This window comes from Hipposideros armiger, unplaced genomic scaffold (genome assembly GCF_001890085.2).
Source record: "Hipposideros armiger isolate ML-2016 unplaced genomic scaffold, ASM189008v1 scaffold_228, whole genome shotgun sequence".
Classification (NCBI taxonomy): Eukaryota; Metazoa; Chordata; class Mammalia; order Chiroptera; family Hipposideridae; genus Hipposideros; species Hipposideros armiger.
Genome location: NW_017731578.1, coordinates 371,157 through 389,605, shown reverse-complemented (window position 1 = coordinate 389,605; position 18,449 = coordinate 371,157). Strand labels below are relative to the sequence as shown.

The window sequence follows — 18,449 nt, the reverse complement described above, 5'->3', positions numbered from 1 at the left end:
AAACTCCTTTTCTGCAACTTAAAAAAAAAAAAAAAGAAATGAAGACAAAGAGCTCCTGATCCTGGCTTAGAGAGAATTTAACGTATCCAGACAAACTATGACATGAGACCGCTGATAAAAAGCTAACTAGGGGGCCAGCCGAGTGGCGCACTGGTTAGGAGTTGGCTTGGGACGCCAGCTCTGAGCAGCAGGGCCCCGGTTCGGATCCCACATGAGAGCCAGTGACACTGCGCCCTCTATAGCTAAGACGATGAACAACAGCTCGACCTGGAGCTGGGCTGCCGTGAGTCTCCGATGACAGCGTAGGCTGCAGTGGGGTTGGCCGGCAACGGGCGTGAGCTTTCGTGAGCTGCCACCCAATGGCCGGCGAGCAACTGCCTCACCTGGGAAGAGCGCAGTGATAATACCAACGCAGGCCAGTGAAGAAGTGTCCTCCACAACTAGACTGAAGAACAAAAGGACAGAAACTTGTCTGGTTCCCCTCCCCCAATTCCCCAATAAAATCTTAAAAAAAACAAAACAAGCTAACTAGGCCAGAAAGAGATGTTCGTTTTGAAAGTTAAAATATACAGATGATGGTGAAATCCACGAGGATGATGAAAGGTTCTTCCCAAAGAATACAGAGGCTCAAAAGGGGGGAATTCTCCCCAGGTATTTAATTTCTAGGAAACTATAAGTTTTACACCACAATTAAAGGACAAAAACGAGAAAGAGGCATGGCTAGAGAGCAGACTACCAAAAGGCAGTGGGAGCAACAGCACCACGTCATGGAAGCTGAAGGAGAAAACACATGGATTTGCTAGGAAATAGTATGTCATTTAACAGGTGGTGTCTTAGTCTGTTATCCACTGCTACAATGGCTTATAAACAACAGGGATTTACTTCTCACTTCTCTAAAGACTGGGAAGTCCAAGATCACAGCATCTACAGGGTCAGTGTCTAATGAGGACCCATTTCCTGGTTCACAAACGGCCATCTTTTCACGGTGTCCTCAGATGGTGGGAAGAGGAGGGAGCTCTGTGGGGGCTCTTTTGTAAGAGCACAGATCCCATTCATGAGGGCTCCACCCTCATGCCCTAATCACCTCCCAAAGGTCCCACCTCCCAATACCAACACCCTGAGGATTAGGTTTCAACATATGACTCTTGGGGGGACACCAACGTTCAGTCTATGGCCGTTGGTATCATTAGATTATTCTCAGAGTAAATGGACCCAGAAGAGCCCTTCAAAAATGGAAATCAAGATTAAAAAATATAACAATATACAGTACTATATTTATTTTTGCCAATCGTTTCATGAAAGAGTCACATTTTATTCAATAGCCATATAACCTAATCCTATCCCAAAGGGTCTCCTCTTTTCAACCCTATGGATTCTGATTAAGGCCACTGAAGAGAAAGCAAGGACAGCATAATTATAAAACTCGATCAGTCAGTAATGAGGGCTGGTTAGGCTTAAAACAGCAAAAGAATACATTCTCAACAAAACAGTATCTAAATGTGTGCTTGCTTAGTCCCAGAACTCGAGACCAGAGAGAGTGAACATCTACCTGGCACAGCCTGTGTGTGAGCATTATACACGTGCTTCTCTATCCTCTGAGGTATTATTCCTATTTTACAGTTGAGGATAAGAAGGGCTTATTCCAAATAACCCTTACACTGAACACTGAATTAACTTTTTGAAAAAGCTCACCTTAGAATAAAAGGCAGTTATCATCTGCTCCACACGGTCATATAAATGTTTACTATAAATTCCACGATATTCCTGACTACTGCAAATTCACAAGAGGAAGTCATAGCTATTACATAACAGGCAAGAAAGCACTTCCTCCTTATATCACAGCCAGCTAAAAACACCCTCTCAGTTACAGACAGGTGATACAGCCTGAAGCCTGGGCACACAAAAGCAAGTAACTCTGGTTCTCACTACTATAGGGAAGTACTACAGGGGCGAACACAATTGGGGTATCATTTTAATATGGGTCCCGACCCATTTCTGCACGTTATCCTCACGTAGTTCCCCAAATCACCCCATCCAAAGAGGTGGAAGAGAACCCACCTCTATAAGGTTTTGTTCACCATTTCATCCTCAGTGCCTAGCATGCTGTGGTACGGAAAAAACGCACAAAATTGTGACTACAAAACTCCTCAAAACTAAGCGCGCATGAGAACACGTGACCGCGCGCGCACACGCGCGCGCGTGCACACACACACACACACACACATACACACTCCCCAGCTAATTTCAGAAACACCAATCCTTTTAATACAAGCCATGGCAAGAATATCAAGGCTTCTAAATCACTAATCAAAAATCACCGTACCAAGAATGCAAAAAGACTACTGCTCAAAGTATAAAACACCCAAGGTAAATCCATACTACCACCTCTTAAAAGTAAAATTATGTATGGAAAGTACTTGAAGCACAAACACTGGCACCTGGTTGGATGACATCATTGTCTGGCTATGCATCCTAATGGACACTCAACTCACTGCAGTCATGCATGAAGCCAGCCCAATCTAAGTTGCTATTAAAATGGAGCCAAGTCATAAATTAGTAAATTAGCAGCCCAAGGAAAGCCCGGAGAACCAACTCTGCCTGTTACGACAACATCCAAAGATGTAGAGCAACGGCACGAAAGACCCTTGATCCCAAACACCAAGCTATGCCCAGCCGGCTCAGCCCCAGCACACATCCAGCCCAACTGACGTCTAAGCTGAAACTGCCATAATCCAGAGTACAATGGCAAGAAAGACATCGAAACTTTCTGTAACGCATCTTGGAATTCAAGTGATTACTATGTGAAATAAAAGTCTAGAGACTGAAAGGCATGCTATGCTGAGCACTGTGAAGGTGAACGAATGTGTTCACTGAAAATGCAACTCAGGATAGGATTTTCGACTGGCAAACAAGATACCTAAGTGATGGAAAAGGAAGAAAACTCTATACAGGTTCTCGGTTGCTGTCCTGAAGAAGGGATGAAATAGAAACCAGGCCCAAGCTTCAACCACTGAGCTGTGTAGCACTGTCGCAAGCTCGGAGAGTACATTTTTCCTACTTTTGAAACAAACCCAATTTCTAGTTGGCAATTCTAATCATACTCGTGAAGCCTTGGTCTCTACACTAACACTTTTAAAGTTCTCCAAAAATATTTTTTGTTAAGTGCTCTAGGCCTGCTCTGCCCAATACGGTAGGTACCAGCCCCCCACAGCTACTGAGTACCTGCAATGTGGCTGTGAGACTAAGAAATCGAATTCTCAATTGTGTTCACAGTCAGCATTGACAAAGTTCTACAGGACAGCGCTGCTCTGACTCACATTAAAAACTAAGCACAGAATAAATGTTTATGGTCTATATAATCTTGAATAAACTCACATCTCTAGGCTTCAACTTTCTCAACCAAACAATGTAGTTCAACTAGATTACCTCCATGACTGTAAATAAATTAGTGCCGCAAATAAATAGTCTTCATTAGAATTGCTGCAATGTCAGTAAAGTCACACACACCCTCAAAATGATGGCAGGTGACGTCGGCCTGATGGTGCAGGGTTAACACATTACCCCTCACACCACCAGGCTTCCCGGGGAAGACTGAGAGAACAGGATTCGGGCAAGTAACCTCATCCTCTGAGCCTGTTTTCTTATCTGTAAAATGAGAGGATTAAACCACCACTTAAGATGCTGCAAATCCTAAACTTCTTTCCTATGGTTCTAAGAAGTAAGGAAACATGAAATACAAAATATTAATGAAGTGAAACCAGGATATTCAATGAAATGAAGAAAAAGGAATCATTGCACAGCCGTAGTCTCCAACTCTTAGGAAACGAAGTCAATTTAACCAAGATATCTGAGTCCTGATAACAGAGGATGCACGGCATCAGCGTACTCTGGTGGGAGGCTGATTTGGTCAGTTTGGGTGTTCCTGGCTTTTCATTTTTCTTTAAGTCTGTACGTGAACTCGTGCTATCTCCAAAGAAGGCGAAGTACAGAAAGGTCAGCAGAACCAGGTTAGTGCAGGTGGCAGAACATACAGCTCACTAAGGTCTGTCCTTTCCCTTCACAACTCTTCACAAAGAGTTGACCAAGAAAGTCTTCCTCCCACATCAGACAGCGGCAGTATAATCAACCCCACTGCTACATTCCCGGTTCTCACACATCGTATCTTGCTTACTTTGTCAATGACCCAAACCAAGTAAAATGGGACGCTCTCCCGAGAGGAGCTGTGGTCACTTTTAGGTGCAGTAAGGTAGCTGGGGTGTGAATTCATTCATGGAGGCTTTCCAGGGGTGCACAGCCCAGTACATACATCAACAGGACAGGGTCTGGCCCTTTCCTCAGCTGCCGGGAAGGGGCTCGGTCCTTCCCAGGAAGCCAAGGCCATGTTGGGGTGAGGCCCTCACTTCATCTGGGGACTAGCACCACGCCCCACGGCGCTCGCCCAGCACTTTCCTGCACCATGGCCTCCTTCTCAGAGGTCACCAGCATCTACTGGGCCCTCATCCTGCACCACGATGAGGTGTCGGTCACAGAGGATAAGATTAATGCCCTCATTAAAGCAGCCCATGTAAATGTTGGACCTTTCTGGCCAGGCTTGTTTGCAAAGGCTCTGGCCAATGTCAACATCAGGAGCCTCATGTGCAATGTGGGGGCTGGTGGACCTGCCCCAGCAGGAGGTCCTGCCCCCTCTGCCACTGCTGCCCCAGCTGAGGAGCAGAAAGGGGAAGCAAAGAAAGAAGAGTCTGAGGAGTCTGATGATGACATGGGCTTTGGTCTTTTTGACTAAACCTCTTGTAACATGTTCAATAAAAAAGCTGAACTCTGGGGGGAAAAAAGAAATAAAAAGTATCTTAACAGGTATCTGGAGAAGGGAATACAGACTAATAACTTATTACAAGGCAGACGGTCGAGGCAGAATGACAGGCTTAACACAGCTCTTCAAAGGTGCATTTCCAAATACCTTCTGTGGCCTACACCAGCCCACTGATACTTTCCTCAATCTTTATAAGGGGTAGGGAATCACTCCCAAAGAGCCTGATTTATGGAGTGGTGGGGAAAAAAACAACAACAGATCCTGCTGCCCGGGAGAGTATGTTTTACCTGATACAGACTTTCCATGTATCACAGCTGACTGAGCCAGGCCACAGCTGATGACCATTTAGTTTTCATATTACAAAAATCCGCCCGAGTTCCCAGCGAGGAGCTGCTAGACCATTTCTAATTAGAAGCATACTGCCAGACGGCCCTCCGTGGAGGTCGCACCTATCCATATTCCCAGCAGCGATGGAGAAATGCCTGTTTCCTCACACCACTGTCTTAGGAGCACTGTTGGTATCTTTCAGAGCCCTTTATTCTTCACTTTTCTGCCAACTGTCTGTTTATATCCTTCGTCCATTTTTCTACTGGCCTAGTCTTCTCAATGATTTGCTGTGGTTACTTAAAAGTAAGAAAATTAGCCCTTTGTCCGACAGCATTCCCTCTTCAGCTCATTCCAATCTGGTGTCTATCTGGACCACTCAACTGAAACTGCTCTTCCAGATCACCAGTGACCTCCAGATGGGGCTAATCCAAATGAAACACTTCTGTCCTCAGCCTCGCTCTCAGCAGCAGCATCCAACACAGCTGACCAGCAGAGCCTGGGGTGGGGAGCCTCTTCAGCGGGACATCTGCCTCCCCTGTCTTCCTCTTCTACACAACTGCTACGGTACAGGCTCCCATGGGGTCAGACCGTGGACACTGCCTATTTATCACACTCTCCCAAGGTGACCACATTGGCTGGGGTGTCAATTCACATTTATTCTATTCACACTGTTGCCCCGACAACAGAAAAAAAAAACAGGAAGAATAAAAAAAATGTTCTTGACTAAATGAAGACACTTCCGTGGTTGTTAAGGTACTTCTATAAACACAGTTGAGATTCAACTTTATAAAACCAGTAAGACCATCTATCTGTACACTTCAAACACAGGTACCCAACTCCTCCTGGACAAATGTCCCCTTGGATGTCCCACAAGCACATCAAATTTAAGATCTCCAAGTGGAGCTTCTTGCTCTCCATCACACACTGGCCCCCAACCAAATCTTTTCCCCACCAAGTCGTCCCTGTTTCAGAAAAGGCACACCCTGTGACAGAACGAGCGTGGAAACACCCTGGCTCCTCTTTTCCCTCCCAATCCAACTCATCAAAATTTTGTCAATTCCACCTTCTGAGTATCTCCCCTTCACCATCTTCTTCTGAACCCACCCGGAAGACAGGATCAGCTTCCTAATTCATCTCCCTGCGTCTCCAAGCCTAGCCAATGTCCCCTGCTACTCCACGTGAGCAATGACAATAATGATACTTCTGATCTATGAAGTCCACTATGGTAGCCACATGAGGCTTCTGAACACTTGAAATGCAGCTAGTTGAAACTGAGATGTGCTGTGAATATAAAAATACATACCTGATTTCAAAGACTTAGTACAAAAAAAACAGAAGTGAAAACATCTCAATAATTTTTATATTGACTACACGTTGAAACGATGCTATTTTGAATTACTGGGTTAAATGAAGTATTTTAAAATTAATTTTACCTATTCCTTTTTACTTTTTTTTTTAAGATTTTATTGGGGAATTGGGGGAGGGGAACAGCGCTGGAGAATCGGGGAAGGGGAACAGACAGGTAGACAAATTGCTGTTTTGTTCTTCAGTCTAGTTGTGGAGGACGCCGCTTCACTGGCCCATGTTGGTATTATCATTGTGCTCTTCCTGGGTGAGGCAATCGGTCACCAGTCATTGGTTGGCCACTCACGCTGGCTGCCAGCAACTCACATAGCTCACGGTAGCCCACTGCAGCCCCGCTGCAGCCTATGCCGTAGCCAGCGACTCACAGCAGCCCAGCTCCAGGTCCAGGCTGAGCTGTTCACCATCTTAGCTGTAGAGGGCACAGCGTCACTGGCCCTCAATGTGGGATCCGAACTGCGGTCCTGCTGCTCAGAGCTGGCGCTCCCAAGCGAGCTCTTAACCAGCTGAGCCACTTGGCCAGCCCTGTTCCTTTTTACTTTTTTCATGAGGCCACTAGAAAACTTAAGATTACACATGCAGCCTGCATCGTCTCCCTATGAGTCACTGTCCTGAGCATGTCACTGAGGGCACCAGCCCGTGGCCACCTTTTTAACCACGTGTGACCAAAGCACAGAAAGCACCAGGCCTGGTATGGGGCAGGTACCCAGATGTTAGCTGAATGAATTAGGTCCAACAATTACTAACATTTATGTACGTTCACTTAAAAACAAACACTAAAATTTTAATTTACTTGAAGTTGAATGATACTTTAAAAATACAATTTGTATTAGGAAAACAAAACTTTCTAAGTTTAAATTTAGAAATACACAAATTTTAAATCATTTGTTTACTCCTCTTATGTTCATTCTAATCCTGTTGTCATTAATTTTTCTAAGTTTTCATTGCTCAAGCTTCTATGAGGAGGGCAAGACAGTCAGGAAGACTGGAAATTTACAGTGGCCTAAAGAGACCTTAAGATTTTGAGTCATCAACCCTTAATACATTGGTCATCACAACTCAAAAACTCAGTTGCCAGAGAAAGAAAGCTGGCGGACAGCACAAGAAGAAAAATACAAGGAGACGATCAACACGGAAAGTCTAAGTAACAAGAGCTGGACCTTATTATGTTATGCCCGGCAACGCTTTAAACTACCGGAGAGGGTGTGGCATGCTCAAGATGTCATTCTACAGAAGACAGAAAGTGTGTGCTCAGATGGCCTCACAAGCACACAGAAAGTGATGGGGTAGAAAGTACATTCTAAAACGGACACCATTACATTTTAAGCATAGAACAACTCTGATCTGAATGAATTTCAATGTGGTTTAGTTTGGAAGTCCTTCAAAAATTTCAATTTGGGTCTACATTCAACCTCTAGAGACAGATCACAACCAAAGAACCACCACCAGTGAGAATGCAACGAAGCTTACCCCATAGAGAAGCTTACCGCTATCTGGCTGTAGAACAAAGAACAGACAGAACACTGGGGACAGACACCACAAAACAAACAATCCAGGTCTTGCACAAAGAGATGGCAAGGGGGAGATGATGAATAGGGAATCTATAGACTTTTTTAAATTGGTGGGCTTCATCTGGATCCTGATTAGCCAAAATTATTAAATTGTACAAAAATTATGATATTTGAGACAACTGGAAATCTCAACTCTGGTTAGCTATTAGATAATATTAAGCAAAAACTGTGTGGGTTTTTTGAAGAACATTAATATTAACTTTTCTTCCTCAAAAGACACAACGACCACCAACAGAGCAGGCAAAGATTCACCGCACTTGCATCTCATGAAAGACTCATCCAGAGTAAAAGAAATCCTACCAAGTGTCGTGTTTGGAAACGTGTTCAAATCCTTGACACTCATTCTTTCAAGAAAATGGAGTCCAACTCCCTTCCTTTAAATGTAAGCTGGATGATTTAAGTGACTATCTTCTAACAAACAGAACATGGCAGAAGTGAAAGAGAACGGTGGCCTCCCACCAATAGCCAAGCATGGGAATGAGCCGCCTCAGGAAGGATCCTTCAGAGGGCTGATCACATCCAAGACAAAACCACTCAGCCAAGCCACTCCTAAGTTCCTAACCCACAGAAACTGTGAGATAATAAATGTTTATTGTTGTTACAAGCCACTAAGTTAGGGGATAATTCGCAATACAGCCACACAGAGCTAATGTAATAAGAAAAAGAGATAATGCAATAGAAAGAAAAAAAAAAGAACAAAAGACTTCAATATATCTTCATAAAAAAGGATATCCAAATGACCTACAGAAGTATGAAAAGTATGACTTCCCTACTGCAAATTACAACTATCATAAGAGATCACAAACAGATAGGAGTGTAGCTAGAATGAAAAAGATGAAAACCATGATACTAGAGAGGATACAGAGTAAGAGGGATTCTACCACACTGCTGGGAACAATGTAATCTGGTCCTACCACTTTGGCAGACACAGCCAGCCAGTCTTCCACAAGTGAATGCATGTGTACCTCTATGGCCTATCATTTTCACTCCCAGATAGATTCCCAAAAGAAATGCATTCATATGTTCACCAAAAGACACAAACTTTGAATGTTCAGAGCAGCCCAATCTGTAATAGCCCAAAACTGGCATCTATCCAAGTGTCCATCAACAGAATAGATAACTTCATACAACGAAACTTCATATAACAAGAGCAATCATCAGCTGCATGCAGTAACATGGATAATCCCACACACAATGCCAAGAGAAAGCACTCAGAAGCAAGAGAAGAGTCTACTTATTTAACCCTCCATCAGGTGCAATGCACAAGTTATAAGTTTGGGCACAATGCATCTACTAGATGTGTGTATGACATTTATTTATTTAAACCGAAAATGAATGAAAATAACATGTAAGCATGCTTAATATTTATTCAGAACGAAAATTTAATTTGCCACAAAGTAAAAACAATATGTATTACATAAATTCAGTATAAAAATCAACAGAAATTCAAAACAATCTGTGACATCAGACGCGCCTGACTGAGGATTAAGGAACCAAACTGGGCAAAACTAATCAGTGCAGTTAGATCTCAGACTACCAGCTGNGGGGGAGGACTGGTCGTGGGCAAAGAGGATATGTGTGTTGCCGATTTCTAGGTGGGTTTCAGCTTGTGAAGATTCATTTATGATACATATACTTTTCTGTATTTCTATGATAATTCAATAGTTTTAAAATAGTAACAATACAGGAGAGAGGTGAGGAATGGAGGAGTAAGTGGGACACGACTGGCCGCAGCTATGTGGCGGCTGGAGCTGGTAACTGACAGTTCATTATACTGTTCTGTCTACATTTGTGCATGTTGAAATTTTTCCCTAACATATTAAAAAAATTTTTTTAATATAAAAAAGGCTAGAACTGCTGGTAAAAGTATAAGCTGGCATCATTTTTCTGGATATATTGTAGATATCAAAAGGTGTTAAAATGTACACATCCTTTGACCAAATTATTCAATTTCTCTGGGTTTACCCTAAGGTGTTTATCTTCAGTAAAGGGTCTTATAACAGTGTCCAAAGAATTTAGAAGAGGAAAAAAAAAAAGTCTAAATATAAAGGATACAGGACACTGTAGGGGCCACCACAGGGCAAATAATCTAGGTCGCCACAAATACTATCCAATGATAAATAATAATGATTTTATCTACCCATCCAGAGAAATACAGTCATTAAAAGTGATGTGATCATATGAAAAGATGCTCCACATCATTATGTCATCAGGGACATGCAAATTAAAACGAGGTACTACTACACACCCATTAGAGTGGCCAAAATCCAAAATACTGACACCACCAAATGCTGGTGAGATTGTGGAGCCAAAAGAACTCTCAGTCACTGCTGGTGGGAATGCAAAATGATACAGCCCCTGTGGAAGACAGTGTGGCTGTTTCTTACAAAAGTAAACATACTCTTACCATACCATCTAGCATTCATGTTCCTTATTTATCCAAAGGAGTAGAAAACTTATGTCCACACAAAAACCTGCACACGTGTTTACAGCAGCTTTCTCCATAACAGCTAAAACTTTGAAACAACCAGGATGTCCTTCAGTAGGTGAGTGGATAAATAAACTGTGGTCCATCCAGACAATGGAATACTATCCAGCACTTTAAAAACAATGAGCTAGCAGCCATGCAGAGTCATGGAGGAGTATATTACAAAGTCAAAGAAGCCAGTCTGAAAATGGTACCTGCTGTGTGATTCCAACTATATGACATTCTGGAAACGGCAAAACTACAGAGACTGTGAAAAAGTAAGTGTTAAGTGGGAGGGAGGAATGAATCAGCAGAGCACAGGTGATTTTTAGGGCAGTGAAACTATTCTGTATAATACAAGCGTGGACACATGTCATTATACATCTGTCCAAACCCACAGAATTTACAGCACCAAGAGTGAACCTTCATGTAAACTGTGGACTTTGGATGATAATGACGTGCCACGTAGTTCATGAACCACTCTGGAGCTGCTGATAGTGGAAGGGGTTGGGGGTGGGGCAAGGGGTAACCTGGAAACTTTCTGTACTTCTGGCTCAACTCTGCTGTAAACCTAAAACAGCTCTATGAAATAAAGTATATTAATTTTTTTAAATGGTCGAAATACAAATTTTGTTATGTATATTTTACAATAAAAGATCTGCTAATTGTTCGTTTACAGAACTTAAAAACACTGTCATGTGTGTCATATGTCATTTGAAAAGGATTTGAATAAAAAAAGCTTTCTTTAAAAAGATTTTTTCCACTGCTTAACAGTTGTACTTTACATGCAAAGACAAAAAGCAACAGAATCCAACTTATAATTTAGCATTTTACCTATTTTTGCAGCAAACACTGTATCTGTAAAAGCTCCTAAGAACAAAGTGCTTATTATATGAAATAAGAGCTGAATTGTGATTTTAAAAATCTGAAGCTCACTGACATGGGAAATGGCTAGTAAGTACATTTTCACTCTGCAGCAATTAAAAAGAATGAGGCAGATCCTACTACTGCATGGAACTCAGTGAGGAGTAATGAATGATACAATAAGTGTATATTCCCAACACTGTAATTTCCACAGCACATAGATGAGTGTGCAAATACACAGAAAAACCAAGACGGTAGACACAAACTATTAACAGCAGAAGGTGGAAAAGGATTGGGAGAGGTGATCAGAGGAGATTTTAGTCTTATCTATTGGGTTGTTGGAAAAGTCATGACGTATTTTTGCAATGAAAAACAGAAAAAACCGTCATGACTTTTCCAATAACCCAATATAATTGTACTTTTTTCAAAGCAAATATAATCATATACAGAGTAATTTAAAAAAACACACACACGCACACTAAGATTTTTGTATTCCAAACAGAAAAATGCAATAGAATAAAAAAGATAATTCATAATATTCTACCTCTAGTCAAGACTTCAACACCCAAGCCAGTAAGGAGTTCATAAAACATATTAATCATTAACAAAGTCAGCTGGGCCTTAACCACTTGTTCTGTGAGTTTTTTATTTTTACATTAGAACACTTGCCTTGCCCCCCCCCCAAATAAACCCTCACAAATTCAAATTACCTAAAGTTATTTTCTATGGAAAAGGGAGAACTTGAATAATATTTCCATTTTACGTATGAAAAAGCTGGGGCTCAGAGAGGTGAAATAATGTGCCCAAAGTCAGCCAGCCAGTCAGTAGTCAAACGAAGGCTCCAATCCAATTCTCAACAACTTAATGACCCTTCCTCTACCCCATTATGGCTCAACTGCCTCCCTCCCTCCCAGAGACTGTTTCTCACATGGAAGGTGAACATCCCACATTCATCTGGAGGGAAAACAGTTAAAAAATAATGCTTGTAATGAATCCAGAGCACAAGTGATAACAACAGTCACTGGGCAAACCAGACACAATTGACACCTACCCAGTGTAAGGCGGGTGGGTGAGCTTGGATAGGCTGCTTACTACTACTCACAAGGAAATCCACTAGTAACTGATGCCAAGTGGAAAAAGAGGCCTGACATTATAATATGGTAAATGGCAGGAGTGGGCTCTCTCTACTTTCTCCTGGGGAGAAAAACAAACATGCCCAGTGATGTTTATTTAGAATCCTCACAACAATTCTGCTGACCCAGCTCTCTCCCCCTCATGCCTCTACAATCCTTTCCCATGCTTTCCTCAATGCTCTGGATGCTATCAAAATTGATTTTTTTTAAAAAACTTTATTGGGGGAACAATGTGTTTATTCGGGGAACAATGTGTTTTTTTGAGGACCCATCAGCTCCAACTCCAGCCGCCGTTTTCAATCTATTGGGTTGTCGGAAAAGTCATGACGTATTTTTTTCTGTTTTTTGTTGCAAAAATGCGTCATGACTTTTCCGACAGCCCAACCATCCCATGTGGGAATCGAACCGGCAACCATGTTGCTCAGAGCTCATATTCTAACCAACTGAAGCCACCCGGCTGCCTCTCAAAATTTATTTTTTGAAGTTTGATGAAAACCATAGTTATATTGCTTTTGCATTTCAAACTCTTTGGCCTCGCTGAAAATTACTGGGACAGGAGGAAGTCTTTGCTCCTGGGATCAGCACTATGGACACCAAATACCTAACCCTCCTTTCAGGAGGACCGTGGCAGCAGCACGACCACAATTTACAGCGTCTGCTAACCATGGTGTCACAAAGTGAGTTCCAACCCTAGCCCAGCAGCCTACATGCCATTATGTCCCTCAATGCCTCTTTTGTTTCCAATTACCTCTTTTTCACTTATTAGTCAAAAGACTTTTACTATAAAGAAAAACGTATGAAACAGCCCCTCCCCTCCCCCAGGATGGGCCATGTATTATAAATGCTGAACTCCACTCTTTTCCTTTCCTTTTGGCTCACACTCTATTTTTACCCACATCCCTTTTCCAGATTGTTTTTGTTGTTTGTACTTGGCTAGAGTCACATTTAAGGTTCACATAAACGTTTTCTAGCAACCAAATGATCCCAAGTTTAAAAGGTAATTATTCTTGAAATCTTTCCCATTTCTAGATATAAAAATGAACTAATAATGTGAAGGAGCAGAAAATCTCTAAGAAATTCCCTACTGACACTGGAACACTCTATAATCAAAGAAGAAAAAAATTCATTTGCCAGCTCTTAAAAAAATGAACATCCTCTATACTTGTAATTTTTAAGTTTTTTGATTACTACCCAAAACAGACAGTTGGTTATTCAGAGTTAGCAAGACACCAAAAGAGTAATCCAAAAAAATAATAATAATAATACTAGCAACCTAGAAACAAGAGAGAGTGAACAAATCTGCTGGACTGACTGACAAAATGAGTGCTTTAGGCACACACCACCTCCAATTCCTGGGTAGGGAAAAACTGACAGCTAACTTCCAATTAATCTCAACAGCAACAATGGAAAAAGACGGGAAAGGCTGTCAAAGTGCTAACGGAAAATAATTATCGGCCTAAATTGGGTGTTACGCAAAAGGGCCTTTCAAAAACGACAAAAAATATACATAATGCCTCATCTGTGGGATTTTAGGAGTAACAAAATGAAAACTCAGCAAGAGCGCCATACAAACCAGGAAGGAGTATAAGATTAAAACATTCTAAGGTTCTTATAAAGGTAAAGGGATCAATTAACTTCAGGCTAGAAGTTAAATATGAAATGTCTAAGATTACCAAGAAAACAAGTGTCTATTCAATATATTACTGGGTGTGGGTATAAGGGGTAGACAGAAATGAAGAAAAAAGATCCACAATACATAAGGCAAGGGGGAAAAAAACAGGAAAAAAACCCAAGTTAGAAAGCACAAAATAAGATAATAGAAATAAACCAAATATTTCTCTCACAATTAACATAAATGGACTAATTCATCAGTTTAAAGTCAAATTATAAAAGTGCAATCTAGGGCCGGCCGAGTGGCTCAGTTGGTTAAGAGCGCGAGCTCTGAGCAATAGCATCACCAGTTCAATTCCCACATGGTCCCAGTGACACTGCGCCTGAGCTGAGCTGCCACTGAGCTGCCAACAGGTGGCAGGATGGCTCAGCTGGTGAGAGCACATGCTCCCAACACAAGGTTGTCAGTCCGACTCCCACATTGGATGGTGAGCTACGCCCACCCACAACTAGGATTGAAGCATGGCACCTTGAGCTGAGCAGCAGGGAGCTGCCGACGGGACGGGCGGCTGTTTGGCGACTTGAACTTGGAGCTGAGCTAGCTGCACCCTCCACAACTAAGACTGAAGGACAGCAACTTGGCTGTTCCCCTTCCCCAATTCCCCAATAAAATCTTAAAAAAAAAAAAAAGCAATCTACCTATGTGCTTTCAAAAGACACATCTAAAAAACATTAAGGCCACAAAAAACTTGATAGTGAAAGGGCAGAAAAAATATGTATCAGGACAACATTAGCCCAAAATCACTTAGTAAACTATACCAATATCTGACAAGATATACTTTAATGGAAAAAAAAGATTCACAAATTGTGCAAGTCACTGGGAACTTACCAATTAGGCACAAAGCAAAATTGCAGAAAACTACAGAAATTGGGCAAACCTCCCATAACAAAGGATATTAACACCTCCTTCTCTGTAACTGATAGGACAAGCAGACTAAACTAGTTAAGCATACTAGTTTGAATGTGAATTCAATTAATGCGTTTCATCTAATAAAGGGAAAAGCTCACCTTAAAACAGGAAACATTCTTTTTAAACACACACGGAATACTGATAAAAAATTTGCTACACACTAGACAATGTTAAAACAGCCTCAAAAAATTTCAAAGACTAAAAATCATATTAGACTACATTTCATTAACAAAATGTATATTAGCAATCAATAACAAAGATCTAAAAAAGATATATACAGTATATACTAAGATTTTTCAATATACTTTCTAAGCTTCTATGTCAGGGAAGAAATCAAATGAAAATCTGAATATATTCAGAAATGAAAGATAGAAATTCTACATAGCAAAACTTCTGAGATGTAGCTAAAGTGGTACTAAAGGGAAATTACTAATTTGGATACACACACATATGAAAAAGTTAAAAACTAATAACCTAAGCATCCTGTTTAAAAAGTTAATTTTAGTGATTAATTACAAATAAGGCATTCAAAGGGAAATTAGAATTTTCTGCCAGTGTATTTGAAAATGCAGACAAAATAACCAAATTTTAGAGAAATGTAAATTACCAAATATGACTTAAGAAAAAATAAAGACTCTAATGATTCTGTGAACATTAAAGCAACCAAATCAGTGATTTTTAAATCTCAGACAGAAAACACAAAGCTCTGATGGTTTTACAGGCAAGTTTTACCAAACACTGAAGAAACAGATAATCCCAACTTTATATGTAAACTCTTTCACAGAATAAAAAGAAGGAAATACTATAGCTCATTTTATTAGACTAGACTAACCTTGGTGATAAAATTCAAGGTTGATTTTTAAAAAGGAAAATTACAGACTGATCTTATCAATGAACACAGATCCACAATCCTAAGATATTAGCAAGTCAAAAACATACAAATCACACCAAAAGTATTTTTTTAAGAGTATGTCACGGTCAAGCTGAATTTATCCCAGAAATGTAAAGTTCATTTCAATACCTTTTAGAGCAATTTTTCACATTAGCAGATTAAAGGGAGAAAAATCATATCATCATCTCAACAGATGCAAATAATGCATTCAATTAAGTTCAATACCCAAGTGTGATTTTTAAAAATTCTCCATAAACTAAAATGAAGGACTCTTCCTCAACCTAAAAAAAAAAAAAATTACCTACACATTTAATGGTGAAAAACAAAAGCATTTCCTTAAAACCAGGAATACAATGATGCCTGCCATTACCATTTATATTCTCCATTGTAATGGTTGTCCTGAAGCAGTGAGATAAGAAATAAAAAGTAAAAGGGCTGGAAAAGACACAAGTTGTTATTATTCAAAGATGAGATGATTATCTACATAAAAACCCCAAAAGAGCCCACAGGCAAATTAAGTTAGAGGAGTTACTGCAGGTAAGAGCTGCATAAAGCCATCCACATTCCCATTAACCAGCAAATAGGAAATTTAACTCAAAAAAATTATTTACAACAGCAATCCAAACTGTACAGTACCCAAAGAATACATCTAACAAATGATGTGCAAGACTTGTAGCGAGGAGAAAGACCATAAAACTTTTAAAAAGACAATTACCTATAAACAAAAATCTATTGCCTCTTCTCCCTGGGTAGTGTGAGGAGGGCTCAGAGGAAAGATTAGGAGACACTGAGCTCCTTTTCTGCCCTTTTAGTCCATGCTTTCAATAACCGCTTTTTAAAGATCCCATAAGCACAATAAAAAGGCAATTCACAAACTGGAAAATGGTATGTCTAAAAGATAATAAAATATTAATCAGAATAGATAAGACTTCCTACAAATAAGAAAAATCAAACAACTCAATAGAAAAAAAAATAAAGACATAAACAGACCTTTCACAAAAGTGGAAATGTGAAAAGCCAGAAACATGTTCCACTTCATTAGTAATCAGAGAAAAGAACATTAGAACTATGCAAAAATAAATTAATAAAAATGGGCAAAGGATTTAAATAGACTTTCCTCTGAAGATATACAAATAGCCAGTAAGCCATAAACATACGCTCAACAGCATTAGTCAGTATAGAAAGGCAAATCAAAAACCACCGTGAGATACCACACTTCACACTCCTAGAGTAGCTTTAATTTTTTTTTTAACAGAAAACAATAAATGTTGGCAATGACTTGAGAAATTCCTGATACATGTTGGCAAGAATGTAGCCACTCTGGAAAAGTTTGATAGTTCTTCAAAATCTAAACATAGTTACCATTGTTACCCAGCAATTCCACTCCTAAGTATACACCAAGAGAAATAAAAACATACGTCCAGGCAAAGAGGACTTGCACACAAATGCTCACAGCAATTGAGGAAACAACCCCAAAGTCCCCCAAGTGACAAATGGATAAGTAACATGTAGTCTATCCATACAATAGATGTTATTCGGCAATAAAAAGCAATGAGGTACTGAGGCTGACACATCCTACAATCTGGATTGAACCTTGAAAACACTATGCCGAGTGAAAGGAGTCAGACAAAAGACCACATCTCATGTGATTCCATTTATAGTAAATGTCCAGAACAGGGAAATCTATAGAAAAAGAAAGAGTACTAGTGGTTGCCTAGTGGTTAGGCAGGAATGGAGAATGTTCATCGGTACAGGTTTCTGTCGGTGATGATGGAAATATTCTAAAATTAGATTGTAGCGATTTTTGCACAATTCTGTGATATACTAAAACCCATTAAATTGTACACTTTAAATGGGTGAACTGTATATACGTGAATTATAGCTCAATAAAGCTTTATTTTTTTCTAAACATGATGTAAGTTCATACCCACCAAATTGGCAAATATAAAAACGTCTGAAAATACCACGGGTTAGAAAGGACACAGAACAGAGCTGGTAGGAGGGTAAACTGGACAACCATTCTGGAAAACAACCTGCACCATCTACTGAAGTTAAAGATGTACAGGCCCCACTGGCCTGCAAGGTCTAACCCTGGAGAAGTGTTTCTGCACCTGTTCCAAACAGTACTGTTTCTTTACTGGAAACAATTGTACCTTCCAATGACAAGAGAAAGAGTAAAATGAGATATATTCAGTCTGAAACATCACAGAAGTGAAAAAAAGCCACACACAGCTACAAGCACCACTGGACAAACCGCCCTATCTGGATGCCCTCACCTCCCTCCCATCCCAGCCTCAATGCCACGGCCAACCAGAAGTCACTCCCGTGACCTGACCTGCTCCTGCTTTGCCACGTTAGTTCTGGGGGAAAGCACAGCTCCAACACAAATGCAGCACTGCCTACTGTTTCTGGTACAAAGAACACAACTGCTCTTTTCACTTT

At 40.6% G+C, this 18,449-nt stretch overlaps 2 protein-coding genes across 14 annotated transcripts in view; one reads left to right on the top strand and one right to left on the bottom strand.

Moving 5' to 3' along the window:
* PPP6R3 (protein phosphatase 6 regulatory subunit 3) overlaps nt 1–18,449 on the bottom strand; it is a 125,550-nt gene that overhangs the window by 96,559 nt on the left and 10,542 nt on the right. The gene's annotated exons all lie outside the window — the stretch shown is intronic.
* LOC109389296 (60S acidic ribosomal protein P1-like) lies at nt 4,457–4,805 on the top strand. Its single transcript, XM_019654695.1, has 2 exons — nt 4,457–4,527; nt 4,603–4,805. The coding sequence occupies exons 1-2, from the start codon at nt 4,457–4,459 to the stop codon at nt 4,781–4,783; spliced, it is 252 nt and encodes an 83-aa protein (XP_019510240.1). The 3' UTR covers nt 4,784–4,805.